This window comes from Branchiostoma floridae, chromosome 5 (genome assembly GCF_000003815.2).
Source record: "Branchiostoma floridae strain S238N-H82 chromosome 5, Bfl_VNyyK, whole genome shotgun sequence".
Taxonomy (NCBI): Eukaryota; Metazoa; Chordata; class Leptocardii; order Amphioxiformes; family Branchiostomatidae; genus Branchiostoma; species Branchiostoma floridae.
The window spans coordinates 20,935,882-20,962,786 of record NC_049983.1 but is presented as its reverse complement, the minus strand read 5'-3'; the positions used below and the strand labels follow the sequence as shown (position 1 = coordinate 20,962,786).

The following is a 26,905-nucleotide window of genomic DNA, read 5'->3' as shown; positions in this document are numbered from 1 at the left end:
AACAATCAAATTCACCATCATACATGTACCTCCAACATCTTTTCTTTATGGTTGACTACTAGGAATTAGACATATAATTTTGTGCAGCCTAGACAAAAAGAAAGAAGCAGGGCTAAATGTTGTTGTTTGTTGCGAACTTTCTGTCCTTGGAGGACAGTGACTCCCCTGTCTGAACAAGAGAAACAGTTTATGGATCCCTTTCAACTGATGCTAATCATCATTACAGACAGGGATGATCAAAGGTTCAAAACCTCCACAGGGGATGTCCACTGATCACCTGATAATGGGGTCAAAGCTGGTCAGACTCATCCTGACAATGGATCTGTTTTTACACAAAAACAGTGCCTATTCACCTGGGCAAGTTTTATTGTGCCCAGTGTCTGGACGAGTACTGACACTGAATTTCACTAGTACATGTATATGATTCAATTATACTGCTTCTCGTCAATTAATGATGGTCATTAAGCACTCTTTTCGTGGCAATGTTATTTTGTGAAAGAAGGTATCGCTTTATACTTGTTAACAGTGAAAAGTCTTCTTGGTTTGCAACTGGTTTCAATATGTTTTAATCTGTTACATGTGGAAACTTATGCGGAAAAGTTAAATGGCACCAACCCCCAAATATAGGCAGTACAAACCCCCGAAACGTAGGAAAAAGTATATCTTCAGAGCAGTGGAACAATTGCTAGGTGCTGTCCACTTTGATCTCCTGACAGTAAAACCACAAGAAGACACTTCTGACAAAAAAGGTCGGTATCTTAGAAACAGGTGTTTTCTTGCCACTCACCTGTGTCATTGTGCACACCTGGTGGGGCACGCGGGGGTTAAAGGCGGGCTCCGTGTCTGTGAGGCGCTCTCGGTAGACGTGCAGGGTGTAGGTGTTGATGACCCAGGGTTCAGTGTGGGTCAGATCCACCACCAGAAAGTTGATCCTGTTCTCACCCAGACCCAGGCTGTAGTTAGCAGGTCTGGAATACAAAAACACTTTGACCTTACACAACACTCAGACAGACCTCAGATTATTTTATATCTTATACCACGTATGCAGTATATGAATAATATCTGTTTTATTCTGACCCATAAGACAGGAAATTACAGCACAGAAATAATGTCTACTCTTGAATGATTGTACAATGTTATTTGAAAGACACTACCACCCTTTCTTCTAGAGGCTGTAACTGCTGAGCAACTGATGAGGGAGGATTCTCAAGTCATTACTGTAGAAACTATGAAAAGATGTCCCGCACCTGGACAGCCCATCCTTTTCCTCCAGCCTGGCCTCAGCATCACAGCTGGTGGCGAAGGCCCACACCTTGATGAGGAGCGTGTCGTACGGGACGGTCACGTGGTACTCCGCAACCAGCGGGCTGAACGCCGGCGAGAACTCCAGCTTAGGCTCGGTGAAGACTCCTGACAGGTACGGCATGGTGGCTTTGTCTGGACAATACAGATGGGTACGATGTTAGCCCAGGTAATTATGGTCATACAATTATATCTCAGCAGTTGATTTTATCTGCCATTTATCATGAAACCGAATACATTGTGATACTACATCAAAGATAAATCAAAGGTTACAAGAAGGTCAACTCAGTACTCAATCGGTTTAATTTGTCCATTCTATAATTTAGGTGACAACAACTCCATAAACTTTCTCTATGCTGCTCTTGTCCTTAATGACAGATTATACAAGTAGTTCACCATTTTTGAGTCCAGTGTCCCCCCAAATCAATTCACGATAAACCAAATACTTAACATACAAAACATCCTTGGAGACTTTGATGTAACTGTGTTAAGCAGTGCCAAGTACTGTGACATATTTGCAAAACTTAATTTGTTGTCTCTCCAAAGAACAGGGCATGCATGTATAGTGACATTGTACATTTAGATGATTTATGTAAATTGGCTAAATTCAAACCGCATGGTTACACTGAGTTAAGATACAAGAAGAGCTAGTAATTCCTCAGGTGCTGGGCACTATTCTGTGTTCTGATGACAGTGGTGACCCTGACAGTAGACTTGGTATTGGATGACAACCTTTGCCATAAAAATCTCTCTAGCATGTACACTTGACCTTGAAGCAAACAGGCTTTGACAGTAGACCATTGATCAAGATTACCCATGCCAACAAAATGTACCCATGTTCTAGCTCACAAATTCACAATAATCGACCATCAGATGGTAGCTACATCTAGCAGAAGATATACTTCTGTATCAAACAGACAACTGGCCAACTTGCAGTCAACATCTGCTTATATTCTTGAAGCTGGTATATGATTTTGCAACTGTTGGATATCTAGATGATAAGTGACCCAATTATGACGATCAGTTATACAAGGAAAACATACATTGTCATATTAGTTGACAGCATAGCTCCATTAAAGGGATGCATTTGCTTATTGAAAACTGTCAAACAAATATTAGATCTTAATATTGTACACATTTTCAACAGATGAACTTTTCTCATAACCATATAGGGGTGTGTGAAACCGGTCTCAGACTGAATGGCACCAGATCTATTAAAACCATACCACAGAAAATCCAATAATGAGACAGATACCCTACACTTGTTGAGGAAATTATCCCACTCGACATTTTGGTTTCACGTTACAAGGATTTATCAGCCCTTTTGACAGCTTGTTAACTCAAGTTTTTTGTTTGGCAGCCAGCTTATGTCCATATGATGAGGGGGTTGATAACCCCAGATATGGATACCTCTCTAGGGCATAAATATTCTCTTAAAAGGAAAACATATTGGTGCAGTACCTGCCAGAATTATCCTACTTAAGCAGCTTTCTTCAGAACTATGTATAACCAACTTGTGAGCAAATACAATTCAATAGTTCTAAATACAATACAATGATAAACACTGTGCAATTGTGTAACAGCATCTCTATTCTTCACCTTTGTACAGTTATGACTGTAATTTTTATACAGCTGTGGATGTGGGTGAGGGAAAACATGATCAGGATCCCCAGAACTGAAAACACAGCCTTCAGTCTCTTCCACTTTCAATTTTCATCAAGAAACAGAAAAAAAAAACTTTTGCAGGAATACAAAACCCTCCACCTAAATTGACTAAGAATGTTGTGACACAATATATCTGTATGTACCAAATAAATGGTTACCTCCTGCTGATGCTATAACTTCTGTATGTGACCTTTTGGTAAATGGAAACTTTGCTTACAGTAAACTGCAGTATGTGTTATTGATAACAGACCAGATAAGATGAAAACCTACCATCATTACACTCCGGTCTCTGGTACTTCTCTGGAAAACAGACAGATGCCTGAGGTTAGTAATGAAGAAGTAATGGTTTATCTATTTAGGCCACACCTGTGATGTCTTTCAAATGGACTGGTTGTGATTACTCCAGTAGTTACTTCTACAATCATATTAAGTTGTTCTGGTATTGGGATAGACATAACAATTCATTTTGCCAGCAGCCAAGTTGATTTGCTTAATAGAGAGGGGTGCCTGGTGCCAGAATGATGCCACTCAGTGTCAAATTCATGTTGTTGCAACAGGACTGCAAGGAGTTCAACTTTGGAATGATTATGAAAGATTCACATGGAGCACAAGAGCCCCCTAGTAATACAAAGTAGAACTGCAATATCCTCATTTTACAACAGGCAAACAATGTGGATGCAAACTGTACCAAGGCAATTCACTTGCATTTCTGTAACATATAATGTGGATAAATACTTTCTTAAGAGGATATATAATCCTGTCTAACAGGACCGTCATAACTTTTTTGCAGACTTGGCAGCAGTTTTCTCACCATCAAGAGGGACATCCTGGAAGGCATTGTGGATGAGTCTGTGGGACTGGTGCTGCAAACCCACCACATCTTCCTCCTCATCTGCCTCCCTACAGAACAATGTCATCCATACAGTTAGGGATACCATATCTTATTTGACTGTAAGAAGTTTTTTTTTGTGTGTGTATGTGAGATAGTGAAAGTTTGATTTAGACACTGTACTGTTGTCCTCTGACTTAAAATTAGCGATAAATGATGAAATACATGTTAGTGGTGATATCATACAGTACCAAAAATGAATGGTTAAGAAACACAGCAAACCAACATCAATCACTTTAGACAGTTGTTCTTCTTTGGACACCATACTTTGAGTAAAGGACAAGCCAAAACATGGTCCTATCTAGCCTCTTTGGCAATGAATCCAGGTAAATAGTGTTGATCATTCACGAGGTGAGGGGTAAAAGGTAGTTTTTCCATTATCAGTTATACAAAACAATACGGATGGTCTTACATTGCAAATGAGACATTTCCTTATTATTACTGTTATAAGCAAGCAAACACACAACAGCTAATCTATGTTATGCACTAGATAAACAGAGCTGTACAGGCATACACGTAGCATCTATGTTTAAAAAAAAAAAACCTCAGACATGTTAGCATATCTACATTAGTGCCAACACAGCAAAAGTTACTTGCAAGTTTATACACGGGATGCAGAAAATATAAATGATCTACATACTACCTGGCATAGGAAGGAACAAACATAAAGATCTGACTTCTGAAAAGTGAACCAGGAATATGTAAGGAGTTCCAGAGTGTGGCAATGAGAGAGTTTTCAGACACATGGGTAATTGGGAATGGGAGTAGGAACAGCCAAACAAAAAATCCAGAAAACATGGAGCTGCAAGAAGGTGGATGGACAACATGGATGCAACATGGCTTTTGGGACTTGGTACTGGGGAGGTTTCTGACATGTTCCATGGCTTACTCTTCAGGCGACAGCTCGTCGAACCTGTGCCGCTCGATCTCCCGCGAGGCATACACCTGCTCCAGCGCCGACACCAGCTGGTGCATGATGGGAGTATTGTGACGTATGGTGTTGTCCAGGATGTCTTTGATCTTCTGGTTGCCGGCACGTAAAGGTTTGGGTGCCGACATGTCCACACCAGCAAACCTGCTCAGGTCCTTCAGGAGGATGGCATACTTCTCACTGTCTGGAGATGGATACAGCTATGAAGACAAACAAGGGAAAGTTCTGAATCAAATTTATGAATCAAAGTTATGAATCAAAGTTATGAATCAAATCAAATTTGAAGCAGAAAAGCATTTCTGGACTGAATTCTTTCATATTACAAAAATTTATTGAGGATCTTTCATTCATAGAACATCTAGGTGTAAACCATTACTTAACAGTGCAACAGTGCCCTCTTTCAGCTCAAGTAAGTACTGCAACAAGCAGAGGCACTACCAACTCTACCTCCAGGTGCAATGATAGTGCTTATTGATACACATAGTCCTTACTGATAAAATGGCTGCCCCACTAGCTTTAGTTGACATTTATAGCTTTCCCAAATGAAAATCTCAGCAATATGCAATCTACACTGCATCTGTGAGTGTGGAACTCTTATACAATGATCTGTGAAGATGAATATTTTTTACACAGACAAACTAACCTGCATGAAGCTGCCCCTGTTGACTGTCTCCCTCCTGGTGTCCAGGATGTACTCCAAGTCTTCCTCTGTTAGGCAGTACTCATGGGAGGGGAGGCAGTTCACACCCTGCATGTAGCGGTAGATAAAAAAAGTTCTGTCAAGTACCTTTGCATATATAGTTTATGGAATAGACTTTATCCCAATTGTCATGGATCATAACTCATAATCTGAATAATCATAACTAATGGATAGAAAAGTGCAATTTTTCTATCATTTTACAGAAGTAAATGTAACGTTAGTTCACCTTTATCTGCGGGATAACCTACATGTATATCCGTTGTGTTGCAAAACAGGGTATCCAGGGATATCAAGTTGATGGACAGTATTTTCAAATTGTACTTTTTTCAAAATATTGCATTTTGAAAGCACCATCTGTCGACTATATCCCTAATTACATTGTTCTTGAAAAGAACGGATAAAAGTTACCTTACGAATAAAGGTGAACTAGCGTTACATGTAAACAATGAGTCCCAATGCACACACACATACCAGTATCCCAACATTCAGCTCCAGTTCCTCCAGGGCGTCGGCTACTTCCATGGCGACCAGCTGCTCAGAGAACAGCATCCCGACCATGTCCTCTGCAGCATCCTGCTTGATGGAGTTACTGGCCCAGCCCTCGTCCTGTGGAAGGTTAGTATCTCTATCATTTCTTAAGTTTGTAAATGGATGAATTGCATCTTAAAAGTGAGTGTTGAGATCAGCAACACAGCAAAAAAATAGTCGTTAATGCAAGTAACCGGTAAGCCATAAAGGAGTTACTCAAGAGACTGGATTTGATTTTGGAAATAACATTTGAGTAACTGCATTTTGGCGTATCTTACTACCTGGATGTCTAACCTTCATTGACTTGGAAGTGATGGGTAATCTACACTAGCACTAGTTCTCTGTGTGAATTCTAACAGCCATTTTCTATTTTTGTTGGCAAACTATCTAATTTCTGTGCATCCAAATAGGATATATACGAAAGACACATGACTACAAAGTTGTTTTCTAGTATGAAAATGGAAGGGATGCACTGTTTCAAACTTATTTCTTCTCATAGTAATGCAAATTTGCGCCACAAATGCCTAAATAACAGTAGAAATTAATGCCACACAAGATACATATCCACACGACATTTTTCACAACACCACATCTCATACCTGTAGCTCACATACCTCAGGTGATATAGTAGTTTCATTCTCAAACTCCTTGCAGCATGGGAGAAAAAATATCACAGTCATGATGAGCAGCTAGGAGTTAACTACTGTTGTGATGCAGCAGATTAGGTGAATAAATGACATGCAAAGTGACATGCAATGGGATAAATCCATGCAAAGTGTTAGCTATCTACATGTTTAAGTACATGCAGTTGTGCTGAGCAGATAGTAACATGGTTTGGCAACTTACATTCAGGGACACCTGCATGTGAGGCTGCCCATTGACCTAATGGATGACAGATATACAAATTAATACCACCAACCATGGATCCACACCTTAACTGCTGGATAGCAGAATTGTAAAAAAAAGCATAAAATTTGTCAAGAGTAAATTGACCATTAACCCTTTGTAGCATCATGCAGTTCAGTGGTTCAAATATATGTGCTATACTCTAGTTATGTAGGTAGACAGAGTGGTCTTTGATGGAACAATTTCAAAATGCAAACCTAAGAATAAAGAACAACGTAACTGATCATTCCTAAAAAAAGCAGACACATTGACAGCCACCTACCTCCAACACCATTGGGTAGAGAGAGGAGTTGTAGATAAGGTCAAACCCCAGGAGCTGAAAACAGTTCTTGCATCTGTGTGGAATGAAGAAAAAAAAGTTAATCACTCAAACTAGTACTTACCAGTAATAATTAATTGAAACAATTCAAATGGTGAGAAAAGAGGATGTTTCAACATATCCTTTTGGCTTCAGCTCCAGTTAGCACATTGCTCTTTGAGTTTATTTTTAACTCAATGCTTGAAGTGGCAGGCTGAGGAAATGTTCTAAATGCAGCGTATCAATTATGGCGTAGGCAAGGACTTATCTTCCTGATCAGTATAGAAAGGGCTCAAACTTGCAAATGAAAATCCCCTGACTTACTTGTAGAGTCCCTCCATAGGGTTGGCGGAGTACCCGCCAAAGTGCCCTGCCAGTGCTGACTCGGACACCAGCAGAGTCTGCGTGATGACAGACTGCATGTTCCTGAAGGCCACCTCCGCTGCCTCGGGTCCGTGGTTATGGGCCAGGTACTGCCGCAGCTGACCAAAGTACCAGATCCTACTGGGGACCTGGGAGGACACACAATGTGTTAGTACAGCATTCTGCCAATAATCTGTACATTGTCAACAGCTAGAGTAATGGTGGATACATTGTTTTCTTATTACTCTACAAAATTTCCAATCATAACGCGAAATATGTAAGAAACCAACAAGATACAATACTCTCAATTTTCTAAAACCTTTTCATGGAATTTTTAAAACAGTTGCAATCACACATACAGGATCCTTCAGTAATTTAATGTATCATCATGATGTTCCTAATTACCTACTTTTCAATGGTGTGAATTTTGCCGATTACCAATTCAGCACCAAGGACAGATATTCTTGTATAGTGCCTGTCCTTTATAGTCAGGTTTATTTTAACTGTTGAAAGAGAAGGTTATCAGGAATATTTATTAATATTATGGTGTATCAAAATGAATGATTGTGGCCCACTCTGCTCACATTACAGGAAGACTCTTTGTGTGACAAACCTTTCTGAAGCTCCTCTGGTAGTCATGTCTGTAGTTGACCAGTCCCTCGGAGTGCAGGAAGGCTCGGAGAGGGGAGACAGAAGTGACCAACACGTAGGCACGTATGCTGACTGGCATCCCAAATATCAGCAGAGGGTTGGGGAAGTACTGCTGGACCACTGCTTTCCTGGTCCTGTATCTACAGAGGGAATGGGATGATAGATGGGTAAAATGTTGCTTTCAACCAGCAAAAGTAAGAGACCCAAGACACAAAAGTTGATGGTTTGCTAGCAAATGTGGTGTGGGATACTCTCACAGAAAATGGGGAAAACAGGCTGAGAAAAACAACAGAGAAAAACAGGTAAAACAACAAAACTTCCATACCTTTTAAGCCATAATCAAGTGCAATACATAAATAGTTTGACTAACATTTGAACAAGTAGTGTCCTTTGTAGCATGTTACATGTTGCCCTTACTAAAAACCCTTTCTAAGGACCAATGATTGCAGACTTACTGTTTGATCCTGGCGTAGTCCCTGTCCTTGGTTGGCTGCAGGATGTAGATGTTTCCTCCTGGGTTGATGGACTTGAAGACCCACTTGGCCTCTCCTCCCACAGCATCAGCCACACTCAGGAACTGTTCAAACTCCAGAGGCATGACCCAGCACATGGGTGCCAGGGGGCTTCTCCTCAGGGCTGGGGGACAAGATGGTTAGGTAAATTACAGGCTGCATTGCAAAAGCTATTCACTCAAGTCAATAATCTCTGTAGCAGGGCTGTCTCATTGTTTTGGCGCCCATGCTGTTAAATCTGTCATTTCAAATTTACAATTTTCATCAGTTTTATGTTCAGGTTTCTTTCATTTAAAGTTTTATCCCAACAAGGAAATGTTTTCTTCCACCAAAGTATGCTACATTTATGTTAAGTACAACTGTATTCATTCTACAGTATGAAAATGATGTGTCCATTGAAGTGCAAGAAGGCTTGGAGATGCATACAGAAGTCACAAACACATAGATAAAATCCCCACTCTTAATATTGAGTCTTGGGGAAATAAAAGACATGAGGACTGTCAACTGCCTAACTAATCTCCTTACCACAAAATCAATCTGTTAGGCAACATGAAACTTTCATGAAGTCAGTGCATATATTTCTGGTGAAAAGGGTTATGAAGGACCTTCAAGTGATAAACCAGACCTGATTCTGTGCTAGAACTACCCAGAGCAACACTTGTAGTTCACTGGAGTGGTAAAGCCGTACCTGGGATCTTCCTGGCTGCTGACATGGTGTGGCAGAACCCGTCTTTCCTCCACAGAGTTGTCCTCACACCTGGGATTCTGTTCACCTGCAAGGTACATACACCATTAGTCACCGTTTGTTTAAGATTTCCACTTTAGAAATGATAGGAAATATACCAACAGTAACCTACATGTATATGCATTATTCTACAGAACACTTTATCATATGTATACAAATATGTTAGCAGCTACTTTGATATAAACATCTTGTATTTCTCTCCCATGTTTAGCCCTTAATGATAGCTAATACAACAGGTATAAAAAATAACACCTAGTTCGGGAACCTTAGCTCTATGTACGGCTTAACATATAAATGTATATCTAATTCATGAAACAAAATGAAGACATTTCACTACTTTGATAAGGGTTGAAATTAAAGCACCAAACATAAGAATGGCAATGCAATGCACTGAGAACTTACACAGAAAATACTAAGTATTCTTATGTTACCTTTTGATGTGGTTTGAGGTGCCCATACGTGGCCTTGTGAATACACATGCCCTCACCAGTGTCTCCATCTGTAGTGAAAGATTGTTGAATTCCTTGATCATTGAAAAACAATAAAAAACAGATTCTTGTATCCTATTAATACATTTTCTTTCTTAAAGTCATTCCTACGTAGACTGGATTCATCTGGAACTTTCCTGTAGCTTTGATAGCATACATGTACATGTAACTGTAGCTTACCTGTACATGCTATTCCTAAAATCTTAAGTTATCATCTGAAATCTCCTTTATTGGATTGCTTAAAACTGAAATAAACAGCAAGGTACATGTATATCCCCTTTTAAAGTCAACAGATCTGGCACTGTTTTTGATATGACCATTCCATCCATTGACTGACCTGTGAAAGTCATACACAAGAGCACCATCCACCCCTCCTTCTCCCCCTCCAGCACTGCACGGTGGGACTGCTGAAGGGCATCCTGGGACTGCTCCACAGTCGCTTCAAACAATTGCACATCTGAAATCATGAGAGTGAAAATTTACTGTCAAAGTCAAGAAAAGGGTGAAGGTTTTACCCTGTGGGAAGTGAACATGTAACAATCATGTGCAATAAATAGTACACAGTGGATATAATAAGTAAGTAATGGAGCTAAGTATGCAATGTTGAAGGAAAAACTTCCTTTTGGTATCTTAAAAACTAAGTTAGGAACAATTTTATCCAAACTATCTGATCTTCAGTCATTACAGTGAGTTTCTCATTATTGATACCAGTACATTGTATCATGGTAGAGACTCTTAGTCTTACAGCTTTCTGATCTGGTGGATAAACTCATGTTTCCAATGCACTGCATATTCAATATGTACAACAAATGTATACCAGTATTTGTTAAGATAACCTTTCCCTTGCACAATCAGCTGTAATTTACCAGTAAACCCACTGGGTTTTCTGCTTGAGTGGAATGGAGGCATTTGACTCTGACTTTTGTCTGCACCAAACGTTATCAGTCAGAGGTATGGCCACCTACAGGGCCCTGATAGTGGAGTGGTTTTGACACTGACCTCAGGATGTAGATAGGACATGATTCGGAAGTCTGGACTGAAACATGTGGAACCTTGTGGTGGGGAAATCTGGGCAATAATCAACCACAAATATTTCACACCAGATTTCAGCAAATGCACATGCATGTTACTTATCTTTTTTTCTTCAACTTCTTATTTTGTTAAGAACACTTTTAAGGTTTTTCAAGCTTAAATAAGAAATTTTTGTATTTAAACTGTATTTAACATGTTTAATCAATGTACAGTCAAACCTGTCTATAGCGGCCACTCAAGGGACTGGTCAAAATTGGCCACTATAGAGAGGTGGCCACTATAGAGAATATGCTATTTAATTGACCACAAACAATAATACACATGGTTTTAGTACCCACTGATCTCTATTCACATAATACAGTACTGTACATGTACTGCAATGATTTTTACACTATATGTAATAAGAAAATAAAAGCTATAAAAAGTTTTAAATGTTCTGCAGTTGATACTGTCTGAAGAGACCGGTATCGTCATATTTCTTTGATCTTTCGTCTTGTATCCTTTGATACTTCGCCATCCGTATGTTCCCGCTCGCGTTCACACGTCAGATTCGCCCATTATGATAATGTGGTACTCACAAGAAAAGTCACGTCATTTTAGACTTATCTCTTGATAAATGTAAGAATACAATCCACCATAGTCTGACGTTCATATCATTTTGTTTTTGTAACAATTATTTAGAAATTTTTGTGATGTAAATTAACCTAAGCGATAGTGTATTAGAACGTAACTTTAACACAATTTACCTCCGTAATATTGGTGTTGTCTATTGACCGTATATGACCTCGTTTGTCAGCAGGTATGGGTAGCGCCAGTTTACGAAGTTTTGTTTTGAAAATAAGTCAAAGAGGTTTTAAATCCGGCGTAGGGTGACGATACGGCCGCTGTATATGGCCGAACGCGTGCCGAAACATAGATCAGCGGTCCACGTGGCCGTAATCGGCAGTGTTTTTGTACCTGCGGGACCGGAAATCGTGTGGCCGTGACCGCGTTGGACAGGTGGCCGCTAAGCCTATTTCTTAATCCTTACGAATCCAAGGGACCGACAAAAAGTGGCCACTATGGGCAGGTGGCCGTTATGCAAAGGTGGCCGCTAATACAGGTTTGACTGTATTCTATAACAAAAAGGAATGAGAACAAGTTAAGCACACTTTTCAAATGTTAAGCTTAGCCAGTCTTAAGACTTGTGGCAGAAAGTTTGCCCATCTCATTAAAAAAGTCACTGTATATAATCTTGCAAATCTTGTCAGTGCCCAATAAGTGGCCCCCTGAATATACATGTGTGCATTTGATACAATTTGAACCTTTCGGTGGTGATATGTTGTATGTGACACCTCAATGGACCCATAACCTTACAAGTAAGTTTTAAAGAAAGCTGTTTCCCTAAACCGAGTCGGACAGGGTTGCCTGCAGCCACAAGTGGCCCCTGAATGTGTGCATTTGATACTTTGAACCTTTCCATCGGTGATGTGTTATACATGACACCTCAATGGACAAAAAAACCTTAAGTCTTAAACAAGGCTATTTCCCTAAACCAGTGGGACAAAGTTGCCTGCAGCCACATGTGTGGGTGGCACACCTCTGCACACTGTCCTGTCACAACACTCACAGATGGAACACATACACAACCTCCATGGACTAAACACTTGTTATAATACATGTGTATTCTTATCTACTAGCCCACCTACAGGCCTGGACACTAAGTACCCTGCAGATTTGCCTTACAGCTATAGGCTCCCTAGACGACATTTTGTGTCTTTTGTCACAGACCAAAAGTAAGCCAACTGGTCAACTGTTTTTCGCATTTCAGCTCAAGATCTACGGATGACATAAGAGGGCCTGTATGGGGGTCTCCCACAATGCTTTACACTGAATTCAGAAGATCCCCCTACATATTACACAAAATAAAGGCAGTTACGCAAAATTTGGTTGCCTCGTTACGAATTCTGTGAATAAGACCACTTTCTACGAATTACGGGAAATAAAAATAGGCTGCCTACACCCTACGGAAAAGAGCATGCAGACCCTCACATAACAACACAAAGTTGAGACACAACTCATAAAAATTTCTTATGATTATCAAACCACAGACACATTAGAAAGATAAAATGCCTTTTCACTGGCAGGTCAATTCAATTTGATACACAAAATCCATGATAACTCCCTCCAGAAATGGATTACTTTGCCATTGAGAAATTGCAAGCTCCCAGCTTTAGATCACGATACACACAACATTGTATCATCTCAAATCTCTTGACTAACAAATCTCTTTGATATGATAGTTAATACCGGTAAGTCAGTTTTACTTCTAGAGGGATATCGGCACTTTCACCCTTTATTACATGTGTACCATCTCGAGTTGACTTGGCCAACTTGGCAAAGGCCTGAAACGTCCTGATCCCTTCTACAGAAGGAATAACAGTCTCCCACAAACTGAGGAGCCTGCCATACATCCTGAAGCAGTTAACTTGTGTTTAGTATTCTACCACACGTTTCCTCCATATGACAGGTAATGAAAGATGCCCCAGACTGAAGGCACCTCCAAATATTATGGAACTGAGCCAGGCTGGGGGAACATTTCCAGATGGAAGACATGCCTTGGAAGGAGGAGGCTGTGAAAGGGGTCTTGGAAAACTTCAGGATCTAAACTTAATACAAATCCCCATTATGATGAAAAAAAAGAATACGGTAAATTAATTGGATTTTTGTCTTCCATGTAGATCTATCTTCTGGTCCATTTGCTTTGTTTTCAAAATCTATCATTTCCTGGTGCTTTGGCCTATTTTCTTTTCTTGGCTAAACTTCTACTCCTGATATAGTTACAATGCCAGATTTAAGTTTCTTCTTACACTGTACTTCATTATATGTCATACTATGTACCTGGGCAATGATTTTGTTTGATATGGGTGTTCCTGACAGGTCAGAATTTTACAGTATCCCATCTACTTGTATCCTACAGACTTTCATTACTTCGCATGCCCAGCACACACCCATAATTGATTTCAATACGAGATTCACATGTTGGAATTGATGGTCTTTCAACCTTTTGTGGGACGAAACCAAATTTTCTCTACTTCTGGTACATTTCACACTGAAGTATGTATTTACATCAGGTTGGATCACCCTACATTCTCTAAGTTCATTTCCTTCCACACACACAGTATCTCTCCTACGAAAAATGATGGGGTGAAATTGAACCTGACCCCACGTTGATGTTTGAGGTTAGCAGTTTTAACAAGAAGATGAGGCCTCTGGGTCTCCTTAACCTGTGTTTGTCCCAGATTCCAGTCTGCCAAGTCTTGTAGACACACTCCGCAACTCCTCACACCTGCTATACATTTACTGGTCAACTCTGACTCTTGCCAGACTGGAAACTTTTCTTGGTTTCAACAACTACTTTGAACTTGTGATTCAAAGCCATCTCCTGTAACCCAAACTGCATGAAAGGGAGTCCAAAAGATTTGTCCAATGATCTGAAAACCATTCTGCAAATGTGTGTTAAAGATCTAGAACCAAGGCTTAAAAAGAATAGAATGTGAAAAGACGTGACTAAAATGGAAAAGGACACTAGAGCACAAGAAAATTCCAAGAAAACATACATATCATTAGAGGTAAAAAGTTCAAACCATCTCAAGAATATTCAGGGTGAAATTTCTTTCATGTGTGAATGCCTTCAGTCTTCAGAATGGATACAACATCAAATCACAGTCATTCAACATTTATGATTCATCCTGTGATGGCAGATGGTTATTTTTCTTTAATGGGGAGACAAAGAATTTATAGAATTTTTTGTAGCATATGGGAACAAGAAATATTGATAATCTTTATAAGGCAGTCCATTCTACCGCCACCTGTTGGCACATAAAAACCCTCCTGCACTGGTACAGTGATTATTATGGACTAAAAGTAATATCAAAAGCTATTAGTATGTCTGTGCACTCCAAATATCTAACCTAAGTCACCCTGGCACCAATAAAACCTCAGCTGGCTCAGGCATTTATCTGACTCTCTTCAAATATTTGAATTCCTGAAGATGATAGAAGTCTGGAGAGAATTATGCCTGGCTACAGTCAGTCTGATGATAATGCACCGCATTCACTCTGGGGGAGAAAGTTTTCCTCCATAGCATGTAAATATTTAGTTAACCATTTTGTGGTTAACCACAGAAGGCTTCCCAGGAAGTATTGAATTCTTTTGGTTAGTACAGTTAAGCACACAAGGGTCCTTGCATAAACCATTAATTATCAAACAGCACAGACTTAAATACATGTAGAAATTGTTCTTGGTATCAATCTTGGACCTTAAGTATCATTCTGTATCCTTAAAGTGCAGGCCTTGGACTTTGCCTAACACCTACAAAGCTCGAAAAGGAAGGCACTGTAAGAACCTGTTAGGCCACTAAGGGCAGACCTCAAGGAAAGAGGACTTGAACCATTGCGGTCAGAAAGAAAACTGCGGGAGCTTAGGAAGCTGGCAATGAATAGGACGCAGTGGAGAGAGATGGAGAAAGACTGATTGTTGATGCAGAGTGTCCAGACCACTGCATCAGCAGAACACAGTGGGCTGCTACTATAGTGCAAAATTAAAAATCAAAGGATGTTGTCTGTACAGGTCAAAAACCATGATAGATTTACATACTACACATTTGTTTTGTTTGTACAAAATTCGTATGTCAAAGCATTTCACTATACACCAAATGACACTGTTTAAGGTCAAAACTGGAATAACTTTCTTGGTGAAACTAATCCCTAATTTCCAAGGTTGACTGGCATGGACAGGTAGGAGTGTTTGTGGTTCAACCTGCTGAATAGTAATCCGTCATCACAGTCATCACTCCACGCTTGATCATCAGCACTATTAGCTTCATCCATCTTGGTTCCAAAATGGATGCCAATTCTCCTCCTCCTGTGGGAAATCATCTTCATTTTCATCCATTCTGGTTTGGAACAGAATTAATCCATCCCACTACATCCCATGCCCCCTTTCAACACTGGGCTTCAGATTGCGGCAAAGCATAGTCCATTCACCTTCCTTTCTAAAGTGTTTTTTAAAAGAAAGTTGTTTTTCAGTAGCCTCCTTAGGAACAACTTTAAACTGAGTCTATGTCACAGACAACTTGCCTACACAACTTATTACAGGTGATGTGTACACTATTAATTTTTTAACTGGCAAGAAACTCCACTTTTTGTCCCTTATTGTTGTCACTGTACCTGTACTGGGGTACTCTATCCTTACAGTGTCACAAATATATTGAAACTTGAGCTGTGTTGATGAACATTTCACTGTCTTCTTTGGGTGACCTTGCCTCTTTCCATTTTATCATGTGTCACCTGCACCACATAGTCCCACATTCATAATACTGTTGGACAGGCCCTGCTTGATCATATTCTGGGGTTATCCACTTCACATGAGCTCTGGGCTGATATGTTACAGTCCCTGTCACCATGTGAGAAATTAAACTTGATGGCTGTGACGTCTTTTAGGACTTGTTTTTCTCCCTGACAAATAGCAGGAATTGCTGAATACTCCAGCATTGCGCAAGACGGATATCTTTTCAGGACATGCTTTTCTCCATGTCAAATACACATAGCATGATTTATTGAATATCATATACCACCTTGAACGTGACAGTTTTAGGATTGTTTTTCTGCCTATCAGATAGGATGGAATTGATTGTTCAAAACTTCTCACTATTAAACAATGCATTGGTCTAGACAGTCATGATGTTTTTTAAGACATGTTTTCCTGCCTTTAAGATGCCACACATTGTCCTATGCTCAGTGGACATGTGTCAGACACCTGTTGACACCCACAAGTCCTTCCCTGTCTCATTAGCACATCACCTGTTAGAACCTGTGATTGGTTACTAAACACAGTTAGAGATTGGAATATCCTGGATTCTTCAAGAAATACCTGTTTTGTGTACAGTAGCTAATACCACAGTGCTTTTCCTGTATGATGTATTGGTTGGTTGGTGCAGAAAGTGGGTGTGTTGATCCTTCAAATCCCTGAATGGAAGTTTTTCTAACCAAAAAACTGTGCAGCAAATGCCACACAACTCATTAATCCAGCAAAGTACTTGCAAGACAATGAGAGCATTGAACATAACATCTGTTATCAGAAAAGAGCAGAAGGTGACAGCAACATTAATATCATACCCAGTAGGTATTTAACACCTGCAGAGGATGCATATATCAAACTCTTTAAGCTGCTATATTGGAATAAAATTACAAGCTCATTCTTTTTCTTGAGGCACTTGAATTCATGAATTGTCTCCAAGTTGAGCTCAGGGAGATCAGACCCCTCCCTCTGTCCTGGGATGGAAACATTCTTGTTGCAATGGACAAAACTGAACTGCATGACTTGAAGTTGATGATAATGTATCTAAAAGGCTTAAAATGACAGATTTAAAAAAGAAAATGAACACAGACTTCCAAACAAAGAGTCAGAAAATCAAAGCTGGAGATAGCCTTGTATCAGAGAAAGAATCTAATTCTAAATGTAAGACATTGTTGTTATGATATGAATATAATAGTTTTGCACACCTCTCCTTAAGCCCCGGTCACAAAGCGCGTACGATTTCTTGCGATGGTATGTTCCGCATATCGTACGATGAGCGCAGTAAATCGCAGCAAAATCGTAAGCAAAATCAGCCATCGCAACGCATCGGATGGTGTTCAAAATTTTTCCAGCGTCGTACGATTTTTCACTTGTGTCTCTTTTGAATAGCCGCCTGGCCGCTTTTGTGCTTCTTTAACCAACAAAATGTGGACTTAGCTGTTGAATACCTTCCTATAATATATTTAACTGTAAAAATAAATTAAAAGAGACCATGACAACAAGAGTATTACAAGAAAAGTTCAAATCAAGCGTGAGTACTGGTATGATTATCTCGGCCTGCTTGCCGGCTCTACGTGTCAGGCTCTTTCGAAGATCGTATCATGATATGCTATCAACTAAAAGATGCCATCATACAAAAATCATATCATAAGCATTATATCATATATATTTCCAACTCATAGAGCCTGCCTTTATGTTCGAGTTGTCCCCATGGTTATTACGATTATGGTAAACTGACCCAAGACCGACGAGAGCTTAGATTTGATCTAATTATAAACTCACGTGCATGAAGCGATCAAACAATTGTCTGCATCACCTGTGCGGGGGGCGCTGTTCTCTGGTTGCGACTGTGGCAGTTGCGACTGATATATTTTCCCTTTTCGTCAATATCTACAATATCAGGGAAAACTGAAACCATCACAACATGCTAACAATTCATAAATCTATAACCTCATCAGTAGACAAAATTGCCTTAATGAAGTCTGCTATGGGGGCAAATAAAATCTTACGACGATAGCGAAATTTTGAACATGTTCAAAATCCATTTCAGCTCTATTTTTCGCCATACGACGCCCCCCGATTTACTATGATTCACTGCGATTGACGCAGGCACGCTCTTATGACCTCATCGTATGATGCACTACGCGCTTTGTGACCATGGTTTTATATACTTAAACCATTGCTTCCGATTCTCCCCCGACTTACGACGGACTGCGCTTATCCTGCGCATCGGAAGGAATCGCAAGGAATCGTACGCGCTTTGTGACCGGGGCTTTAGACTCACCTTCATAGCTGGAGGAATAGTTGGAGAAGCCAGTAATGTTGGACCTGAAACCTGCAGGTATTCGGACGTAGAAACCGTGTTTGTGGAATGCTTGTTCGTACAAAGACAGATCTCTGGCAATGACCTTGGAGTGCCCTCTGATGACCACGACCCTGTCATGGTTGGTGAATCTTTCCAGGGTTTTCTTCTCAAGCTGGAAAAGGAATATGAAATGCACAAGTTAATAATATTACAGTCACATATAGAGAAGGGTACCAGTGGACTAGCCCCCTGCTGTAGTGATTGCGTTGTGTGGCCTAGGGCTAAGGAAACAGAGATGGGCACCGCCCTGTGCGCCAATGGACCGATCCTGAAGCCCCGCCCCCTGTTCGATCATGTTCTATTTCGAACACCTCCGTCAAAAACGGCGCGAGTCGGACAGAACTGGCCGCCGCCGCTTTTTATCTGATAATAAGGACTGACTTATGTTTAGCTTTTTCGACCCTAAAAACCTCTCAGACCGGGGCGAAAACAAATGCGCTGACTTCTTTGTTGAAGGTTACATCACAGGGTACAGTCATCTGAGGAGGGGGCGGATATAGCTGCGGTAAGGGCGTCATAATATCAGTCAAAGCGGAAGCTGGAGGCACCACATATCATTACCTTGTTGGTGGGCAGGAGTGCCCGGTTTCTGACATACGGTCGATGCACGTGAAAACCAGGGTACATATATCTGTGACAGGGTTTCTGCTGCGTTTGTTGCATGCATAACAGCTGCATGCATGCTCATGATAAAAGCGAAATCAATTATAAAGCAGCTCAGGCACTCGTGGAGAGGGAGCTTTTACTACATGCCAACTAATGGGACACTTCTACAAAGTCTGCCAGTGCAGAGTCCCGTGTCTTATACATACCCTGCTCTACACGTGCATCCTGCCCACCATCAACGTAATGCTATGCAGTGGTTCTCCCACCCACAATACCTTTACTCGGTGGGTGTAGTCTTCAACAAAGAATAGCATAGCATTTGTCTTCGGCCATTTCTGATCAACTGGGACTGTTTTTGACGGAGGTGTTCGAAATAGAATACGGGGCTCCACCTTGTTCTATTTGTTCGTTATGACGTTCGATCGGGATCGGTCCATAGGCGCGGGAAGGGTTTAACTAACTAACTATATAGAGAGGGGTAGCTTTTTAATGAAGTAGCAGGATTTTGTGTATTAGCAATAGTTCAACTCCCATGTACATACAGATTGCCATACATTGTACCTGTTACAATTGTCACAATAAAGTTCTTCTTCTTCACAAAGTTTTGTTGTCATAAGTCAAATCTTAAAGTACGTGTACCAAAAATATGATTTTCATTTTGCTTTGTTATGCTTAAATCTTTGTAGCAGTTTGTCCATTCTTGTACTACTCTTGTCCAATAAAGTAAGGATGGTTCACACGAGAACTCCGTAAAAAAAGGTTGAATTTTTTGTTAACAGTTATCAGGTTTTTCAAAATGTATATACGTTGAAAACTCAAACAAAACTGTGTGAGGTGTTTTGCTACATCTTCATTAAGATCAATGGCTAATAAGACAAAGGGCATGCCCTTGTGATTGACATATCCCTGACCTTCATGTCAAAGGTTAAATCCAACTTATGATAAAACAATTTACAGATTAACTTTGCATTTTTCTGCAATACTATCTTGTCCACTGGGAGGGGAGATATGAAAACTGACCTGCATCTTATAAAAAATAGTCTGTTTCTAATTCTTTTACTAACTATTATGGACTGCTTGTATGGGTAACCTTTTAACCTTGGAAGACCTGAATGAACTTGATGTCTCCAGTGTTTGAACACATGACCTGACTTGACCTCCCAAAATGCAAAGCAAGCACCCACTAGGATGTGGCATTGGTCTGCTTCCTATAACTATAAGGGACACCCTTGCATAAAAAAATCATTCTTCGTTAGCTCTACGGATTAAAAGTCATAGGTGACAAGAAACCTATAGCCACATTTACATGTCAACAACTGAGTTGACGTGTATCAACAGACAGTACACAGGGAAAAAGATATGAAAATCTGAAGAGGTAGCAGAGTTTCTTTCAGAGGACTCACATATTTGTCATATATAGAGTGAAAGGAGCCTGCAGATGGCTAGCCTAGGGTATCAAGTACTGCTTAGTTGAAGTGCAAGAAGTACCCAGATTACAAAAGAGCAAAGGAAGTGCCTATCTTTCATCTATCCTGTTCACAATCCCACACACCAGCAAACAAACCATCACTGTCAAACTTATGTGATCAAAAAGTCTCTTGCAATACAAAAACTACTGGTACCCATCAAATTTCCTGCATATGACTTTAGACCTCAGGGTCCACTGTCTAGACCAGGATCTCTCCATCTCGCCAAACTTTCACAAGATGGATGAGTTTTTCCAATGTTTCTCTCCCTGAAGTGACAGTTTCTTGGCTGTCCATTGAATACCCAGGGCATGAACTCACCAGCTCAGGCAGGAAGCAGCCCTAGTAGTTAAGTGCCAGCCTACTGCCTTACACAGGATGTTGTCTGTCATGCCCAATGGGTAAAACTAAGGTAACCCTAACAAGGCTACACACCACCCCACTGTACTGCTGAGATGCTGTGCCTGATAACTTTCTACCATTCTATGTTGTTTGTTTTGTAGGAATGTGTTTTTACTCTTCTCACACAGTTTGGGAAAATTGTTTTTGCTCTTGTTTCACTCTGCGCCTCCTTGCTGCTTTGTTCTTTTGCCAACATTACATCAGAGTCTGTACTTTTGATATATCGTAGGAGGCTGCTGTTTCTTCCTCCTGATTATTTTGCTCTGGTTGTCAGACGGAGGAGGAACAGTTTGTCTATTTCAAAGTTAGCATAATCATCTACAAAAGCAAGATTTCCTTCTTTTAACATGAAAGTAAAATTCCCTGTAGGCGAACTTGCGCTAATTTGTATTTTCTGTCCTTGGCGCTTCTGTGTAAATGCCAGAAAAGTTGCCAAAATACAACGGGCCATGCCATGAAAAATGGTTTTCTGGATGTGATGAAAGAGCCATGAATGGTGGCAGATTAAACAACAAAAGTTACATATCCTACAGCTGGTAGATGTGGTGTCCTTTCTTTAAGACCGCTGTAGAACTAACGCTACTTCACCTTTATCCGTGGGTAACCTATATCCGTTGTTTTTCAAAACAGCACATTTAGAGATGTCAAGTCGACGAAAGGTTGTTTCATATTGTAATGTTTTCAAAATATAGCAGTTTGAAATCAAATTTCGTTGGTATGATAGCCATAAATACCCTGCTTTTGAAAAAAACAATATAGCTTACCCCACGGATAAAGGTGAACTATCCTTACATGTAGAAAGACAAAACCTTCTCCGAAAAATCAACGTTTCCATGTGCAAACTTAAGTAAAACAATTACAACCGGTTGTGTTACCAGCCATAAAACTTGTGTCCAGTCATTATCATCAAAGTATATAAAACTGTTCTAAACACTTACTTAGTAAAAACAAGAGGTGATTGACTGAAGAGGCATTCACAATAACCTTTTAGGAAAAAAACCAAAACATGTTTTTATCAGTGTTTTTCCTTCATTAAGGACTGGCAATAGACCAGGACAAGTCCTTAAAACTAACAAGCTCCTCTCATGCACACCATAACAGGTGATGATGGTTCTCTCCACGCAGTTCAAGGAACCCTCATGCTTAGGGCCAATTATACTAATTCAGCACTGCAGGGAAAGTGATTAGAGATAATTGCACACTTCAGACTCACTTGTGCCCACCCTTTTAAAAGATTTACCAAGGGTGTGGATGACAGATCATTAGGCAAAATACCTACAAACCAAATCTTTCCTTGAACCATGCTGGCTTTTCTAAGAAAAACAACAACATTACAACATTTCTGAGAATGAGCCCATAGATGGGTTGATTGATCACATTTACATACAGGAGCAACTCTGTTGTTCTGTGACATGCAGCTGAGAGGGACTGCCAGGGACAGGACAGAGAAGAGTACAGTACTTCATCAATTTGACTTTCTTTTTGTGCATCTTTGGCAGTAGAAACTGTCCCAACAGTCCCAACAAGCAAATTTCTGGAGACGGCCCTGTTTGGTTAGCAGTAGAATACTACCGGTAGTTCTCAATAACTGAGGTGAGAACTTCACAATCATAAAATCTTTGACATTTAGGCAAACAACTCACTGAAACATGCATGTAAGTTATGAACTTGTTAAGATCAAGGAATTTATCTAATCTGTACATTGACTTTATGTGAATTGCAACAGGTGCAATCTAACCCGAAGCATGCTATAGCTTAGGATGACTCAATGCATCTATTGGAACTGCCACCCCTGGTGAGCCAGCAAGGAGGTTATTCAAACATGCCCAGTTCACCAGCCAGTTCATCAAGGGAACCCCAGTCAGCTCCAATAAATCTCATCCTGCATTATAGACATAACACTGCTGAGCTACCTGCCGAGGGTCACACGAGGTCAAGTACAGAACACCACCCCCTGGGCGCACCTAATCAGTACGTATCACACTCCCATGAAGAGAAGAATTATCTCATTTCTGATTTGTGATAGAAACCAAGTCTCAGGGGCTGAGCCTTTCTCTAAACATGGCCACCTTCAGAGAGAAGGACCTCTTTGTTCCAGAAGCAAACCCAGGACCTTACAAGTATGCAGAAGTCAACATCAAAGTCATTCCCACATCATCCCACATTACCTTGACATTTAACAGTTTCCCTTGCATTGACAGACAGACAAAGTTTCACAGTTACCAAAACACTACTACAGATGCCTCCACACTTCCTAACTGCTGGTGTGAAAGTCAACTTAGCTTCTGAAACTTTCCATCATAAGGATGTTCCTCAATAAATGCTCTGTAAGATAGAGATACTGTAGCCTAGCCATAGGTAGATCAGTCATGCCTTATACTCAATGTAGACAATCAGAAAAACACTTCTGCCAACAACTTTGGACTTAGGAACATGTAAATATATTCTTATTACAACCAGCCTTAGCAAATTTATTTGTATGCTGTTTGTAACTATTTCCAACACTGTGCCTGAATTGTGCCTAAAAATATTTCCTACTGTATGTTTTGAAAAAAAAGTAACTTTTCCTTTTAAGGCCTAAGTGGTCTTTACAACTTATCTCATTTTCCTTCCCTCCTGATAAACAGGATCTTGAACTGATTACCGAGGATGGGTTCTCTGCCACAGTTCCTAAGTTGTCTGGTTACCTTCCAAGAGGTTCCATCTGTTACAACTGCTCTCTACATTCCAAAGAGTATTAAGGTCACTTTTGGAGGTAGCCTTCATAAATAGATGCAAGAGAACTGTTTGCGTTTCATCTTGGGCTTCAGTACTGTACACATGTAACTACTCTATGATTCTAATATGTAAGTCTACAATGGTAAGTTTCACTTTAAGCCTCTAGAATGTAGGAAGTCAATCTCAAGCTTTGCCCTCTGCAATGTTGGGGACCCTACGTATGTTACATGTACAAACTGAGCTACTGGGTGGGCATTGATTGGACAAAACATGTCATGGTCAAACCTTTCATTTACACAGCTGCATTCAAACCATGCCTCACTTCCCAATGACTGTTACCACACCTGTAAATGGGATATAAGACTGCCTTTGAACCGAGGCAACCCTAACCCCCTGTACCCTTACACTATTCAGCACCACATAGCTTCTCATTTTTACTGCATGATAAGTGCTTCCTAGGAGGCACAGGGCATACTGCACATGCTACAGGTTACATTCCTTCATTCCTGCCATTGCTGTAAGAACAACATTGATGTCTCTAAGCTCATTATGGCCTTGTTACATGTGTACCCTTTAGCGTGGGGGCAAGACTGTGAGAGAAGAAAAGGGCAAGAGGAATGTGCCCAAATTAAAGGTCCCATCCTCCTACACTGTCCCAGGATTTTAACTTTGGCACTCTGACCTCATTTTGGTTGGGCAGAAAATTTGGGGCCATTTAAATTTTCACCTTAATCCACTGCAGCTGGGACAATTTTGGATTATCAGAACAGAGTAGATTTACTACGAACCACTTCACTTTACAAACATAAAACATGGAAAACCCTTGGCTATCTGTAGAGATGTTTACGCTCAACTTCTACAATGGACCATGATTGTAAACACTTACTGTATTTGTAGGGATGTTGAAATGTTTGCTTTGCTTCTGGTGTCCTTTTCCTTCATATTTGGATAAAGAATACAGGTCATAGATCATGTCATCTGACCTAGATGTATAGATATAGCATGATATAACTACTTACTCAAGTGGTGAGGAAAAGTTGACAACTGCTGTATGATGAAAGCATGTACACCCAATGGCCCATGTCCATTCTATACATATATATAAGTTATAACAAATGACAGTGCAACGGACGCTTGACCAGATTACAGTGATCTGGAGTCCTGGATCTTTACATACAGCAACCATTAGACTTGAGAAACAGACAGAAAGAAGAACATTACATGCATAGTTACTTTCTCAGTGGGTGGCACTTTGTTCAGCAAACAGATAAAAACCAGAACTAATGTGAGGGATACAGTGTGAAATCTATGCCCACTGGCATGTAAAATGTCTTCTGTCAATAAGACTGTATGGACATTCACTGCAATGGCTTCTTTTTAAGTTCTGAAACTCTAGGTTTTAACAAAAGAACTGTGTAAGCGACTGAACACCTACCTACTGTGATGCTTAAAGTACCTACTTGTTTCTTTCAGTTGCAAAAACGATTTTCTAAAGTTGTATGTGACTATACGAGGGTCCGAGTGCTTTTTCCTTGAGGTATACCAAGCTATTTCAATTCACCATAAAGCTAAGGCTACAAGCACATTAGGTTGAAAGGACAGTGGAAACTGCCCAATAAGACCACTCAGGGGATCAATAATTTCTGGACAGATGGTGGGAATTTCTCTATGGGACCATCAAAAAGAGGTTATTTTAGCCAGGTGGAGAAAATATGCAGGAGAAATCACTTGTACAGATTTGACTGTAGCTGAATTTACTACTCTCCAAGCAGAGGTTAGGCTCCAGCTGGTTTTTTCAAACGTTTTTTTAGTCCTTTTTATCGGACTTTCTATTTTGTATTGTATCTTGTATTGTCAAAACCTAACATCACAATATACAATACAAAATAGAAAGCCCAATAAAAATGCCAACAACAAAAAATGTTTAAAAAAACAGCCGGAGCCTAACCTCTGCTTGGACAGTAGAATTTACCTCTAAGTATCACCTGCATGGAATTTTCACTTTCACTGAGTTGCAATCCTGAATTTGGTAAAGCTTGTTCACAGCCTTAGTCTGACTCTCCTGTATGTAAACAAGGCTTTTAATCCTCCTCTCCTCCAGGCTGAAACATACCAGGCCATGTTTACCAGGAAATGGAGGCGTGAATGTTCGGCATCGCTGTCAATCCACGGATCCCACTCCTGCTTATGGGTCAATAGATGAGTCATTACTCATCTCCCAGTCTGGACATTACAAAACATGGGATGAAATAGAGTCTCTAAAGAGGGATAAAAATAGGCAACTAAGTAGGACAGGTCACTGGGACATAGTGGCTGTAGAGGACATCAGTCATAGGAGATGGCCTTGATCCCTGGATTTGTTGAGTCCATCTCAATCTGAGCAATAAGTTAATAACACCAGAGGCATGCAGAGACTGGCATAATCTGATCCCAGTAATGTACATGTATCACTATGGACTGCAATGTGTATATTTCTACAGTTTCTACAGTTGTACCAGGAGTGAGTGAGTGTACCAGGAAGAAAGGGAAAATATAATGATAATCTGCACTTTGTCAATGTTTTAAAATTTGACAACAATTACAAACTACATATTGATATTGCCTTATTTATAGGAGAAATGATTATGCCCAATTAATGTGCATTTTGATACAGATATTCTTTTTATACATCTTCCATAAAAATCAGCAAGGAATACCAGCAAACAGAAGTATTTATCAGCTTTCATCCACTGCTACTACAAAATTGTCTCCTTTCATTATGATTCAAGACATTTCCCTTGGAAAGTTCAATCTTTCCCCTTCAAAGATTTCCTCCCTGTCTGTACGAGGAACTGAAGTGAAGTGCAAATGATTAGCATCAGTTTGGTATGCCATGCATGGGGTACCACAACCTGCCTGGGTTGGCTGTTTTCATTTCTCTTGGTCCCTCTGATTACTTCAAGCCAAAACAATGGGCACTCAGCAGTTAGCATAACTGGGAGATGATCAGTAAGGGAGA

The 26,905-nt window shown here is 40.2% G+C and overlaps 1 protein-coding gene and 1 long non-coding RNA gene across 6 annotated transcripts in view; one reads left to right on the top strand and one right to left on the bottom strand.

Moving 5' to 3' along the window:
• The window catches only part of LOC118416007, a 40,826-nt gene extending 35,942 nt beyond the window's left edge, over window positions 1-4,884 (top strand). Inside the window, exons 4-5 of the long non-coding RNA XR_004831179.1 lie at window positions 3,758-3,918; window positions 4,753-4,884. This is a non-coding gene — a long non-coding RNA (uncharacterized LOC118416007). The remainder of the gene's footprint in view (window positions 1-3,757; window positions 3,919-4,752) is intronic.
• The window catches only part of LOC118415978 (cadherin-like and PC-esterase domain-containing protein 1), a 77,041-nt gene that overhangs the window by 29,554 nt on the left and 20,582 nt on the right, over window positions 1-26,905 (bottom strand). For 2 of the 5 annotated variants that reach the window (XM_035820972.1, XM_035820973.1), the window contains 17 exons: window positions 18,635-18,827; window positions 10,316-10,435; window positions 9,922-9,989; window positions 9,434-9,518; window positions 8,689-8,869; window positions 8,196-8,373; window positions 7,544-7,731; window positions 7,184-7,256; window positions 6,862-6,897; window positions 6,615-6,662; window positions 5,959-6,093; window positions 5,431-5,535; window positions 4,746-4,987; window positions 3,779-3,867; window positions 3,238-3,267; window positions 1,248-1,437; window positions 788-968 (listed from right to left, as the gene is read on the bottom strand). In XM_035820972.1, coding sequence (XP_035676865.1) covers window positions 788-968; window positions 1,248-1,437; window positions 3,238-3,267; window positions 3,779-3,867; window positions 4,746-4,987; window positions 5,431-5,535; window positions 5,959-6,093; window positions 6,615-6,662; window positions 6,862-6,897; window positions 7,184-7,256; window positions 7,544-7,731; window positions 8,196-8,373; window positions 8,689-8,869; window positions 9,434-9,518; window positions 9,922-9,989; window positions 10,316-10,435; window positions 18,635-18,827 — 2,142 coding nt within the window. The remainder of the gene's footprint in view (window positions 1-787; window positions 969-1,247; window positions 1,438-3,237; window positions 3,268-3,778; window positions 3,868-4,745; window positions 4,988-5,430; window positions 5,536-5,958; window positions 6,094-6,614; window positions 6,663-6,861; window positions 6,898-7,183; window positions 7,257-7,543; window positions 7,732-8,195; window positions 8,374-8,688; window positions 8,870-9,433; window positions 9,519-9,921; window positions 9,990-10,315; window positions 10,436-18,634; window positions 18,828-26,905) is intronic. The other 3 variants (XM_035820975.1, XM_035820974.1, XM_035820976.1) reach the window with 3 other exon arrangements.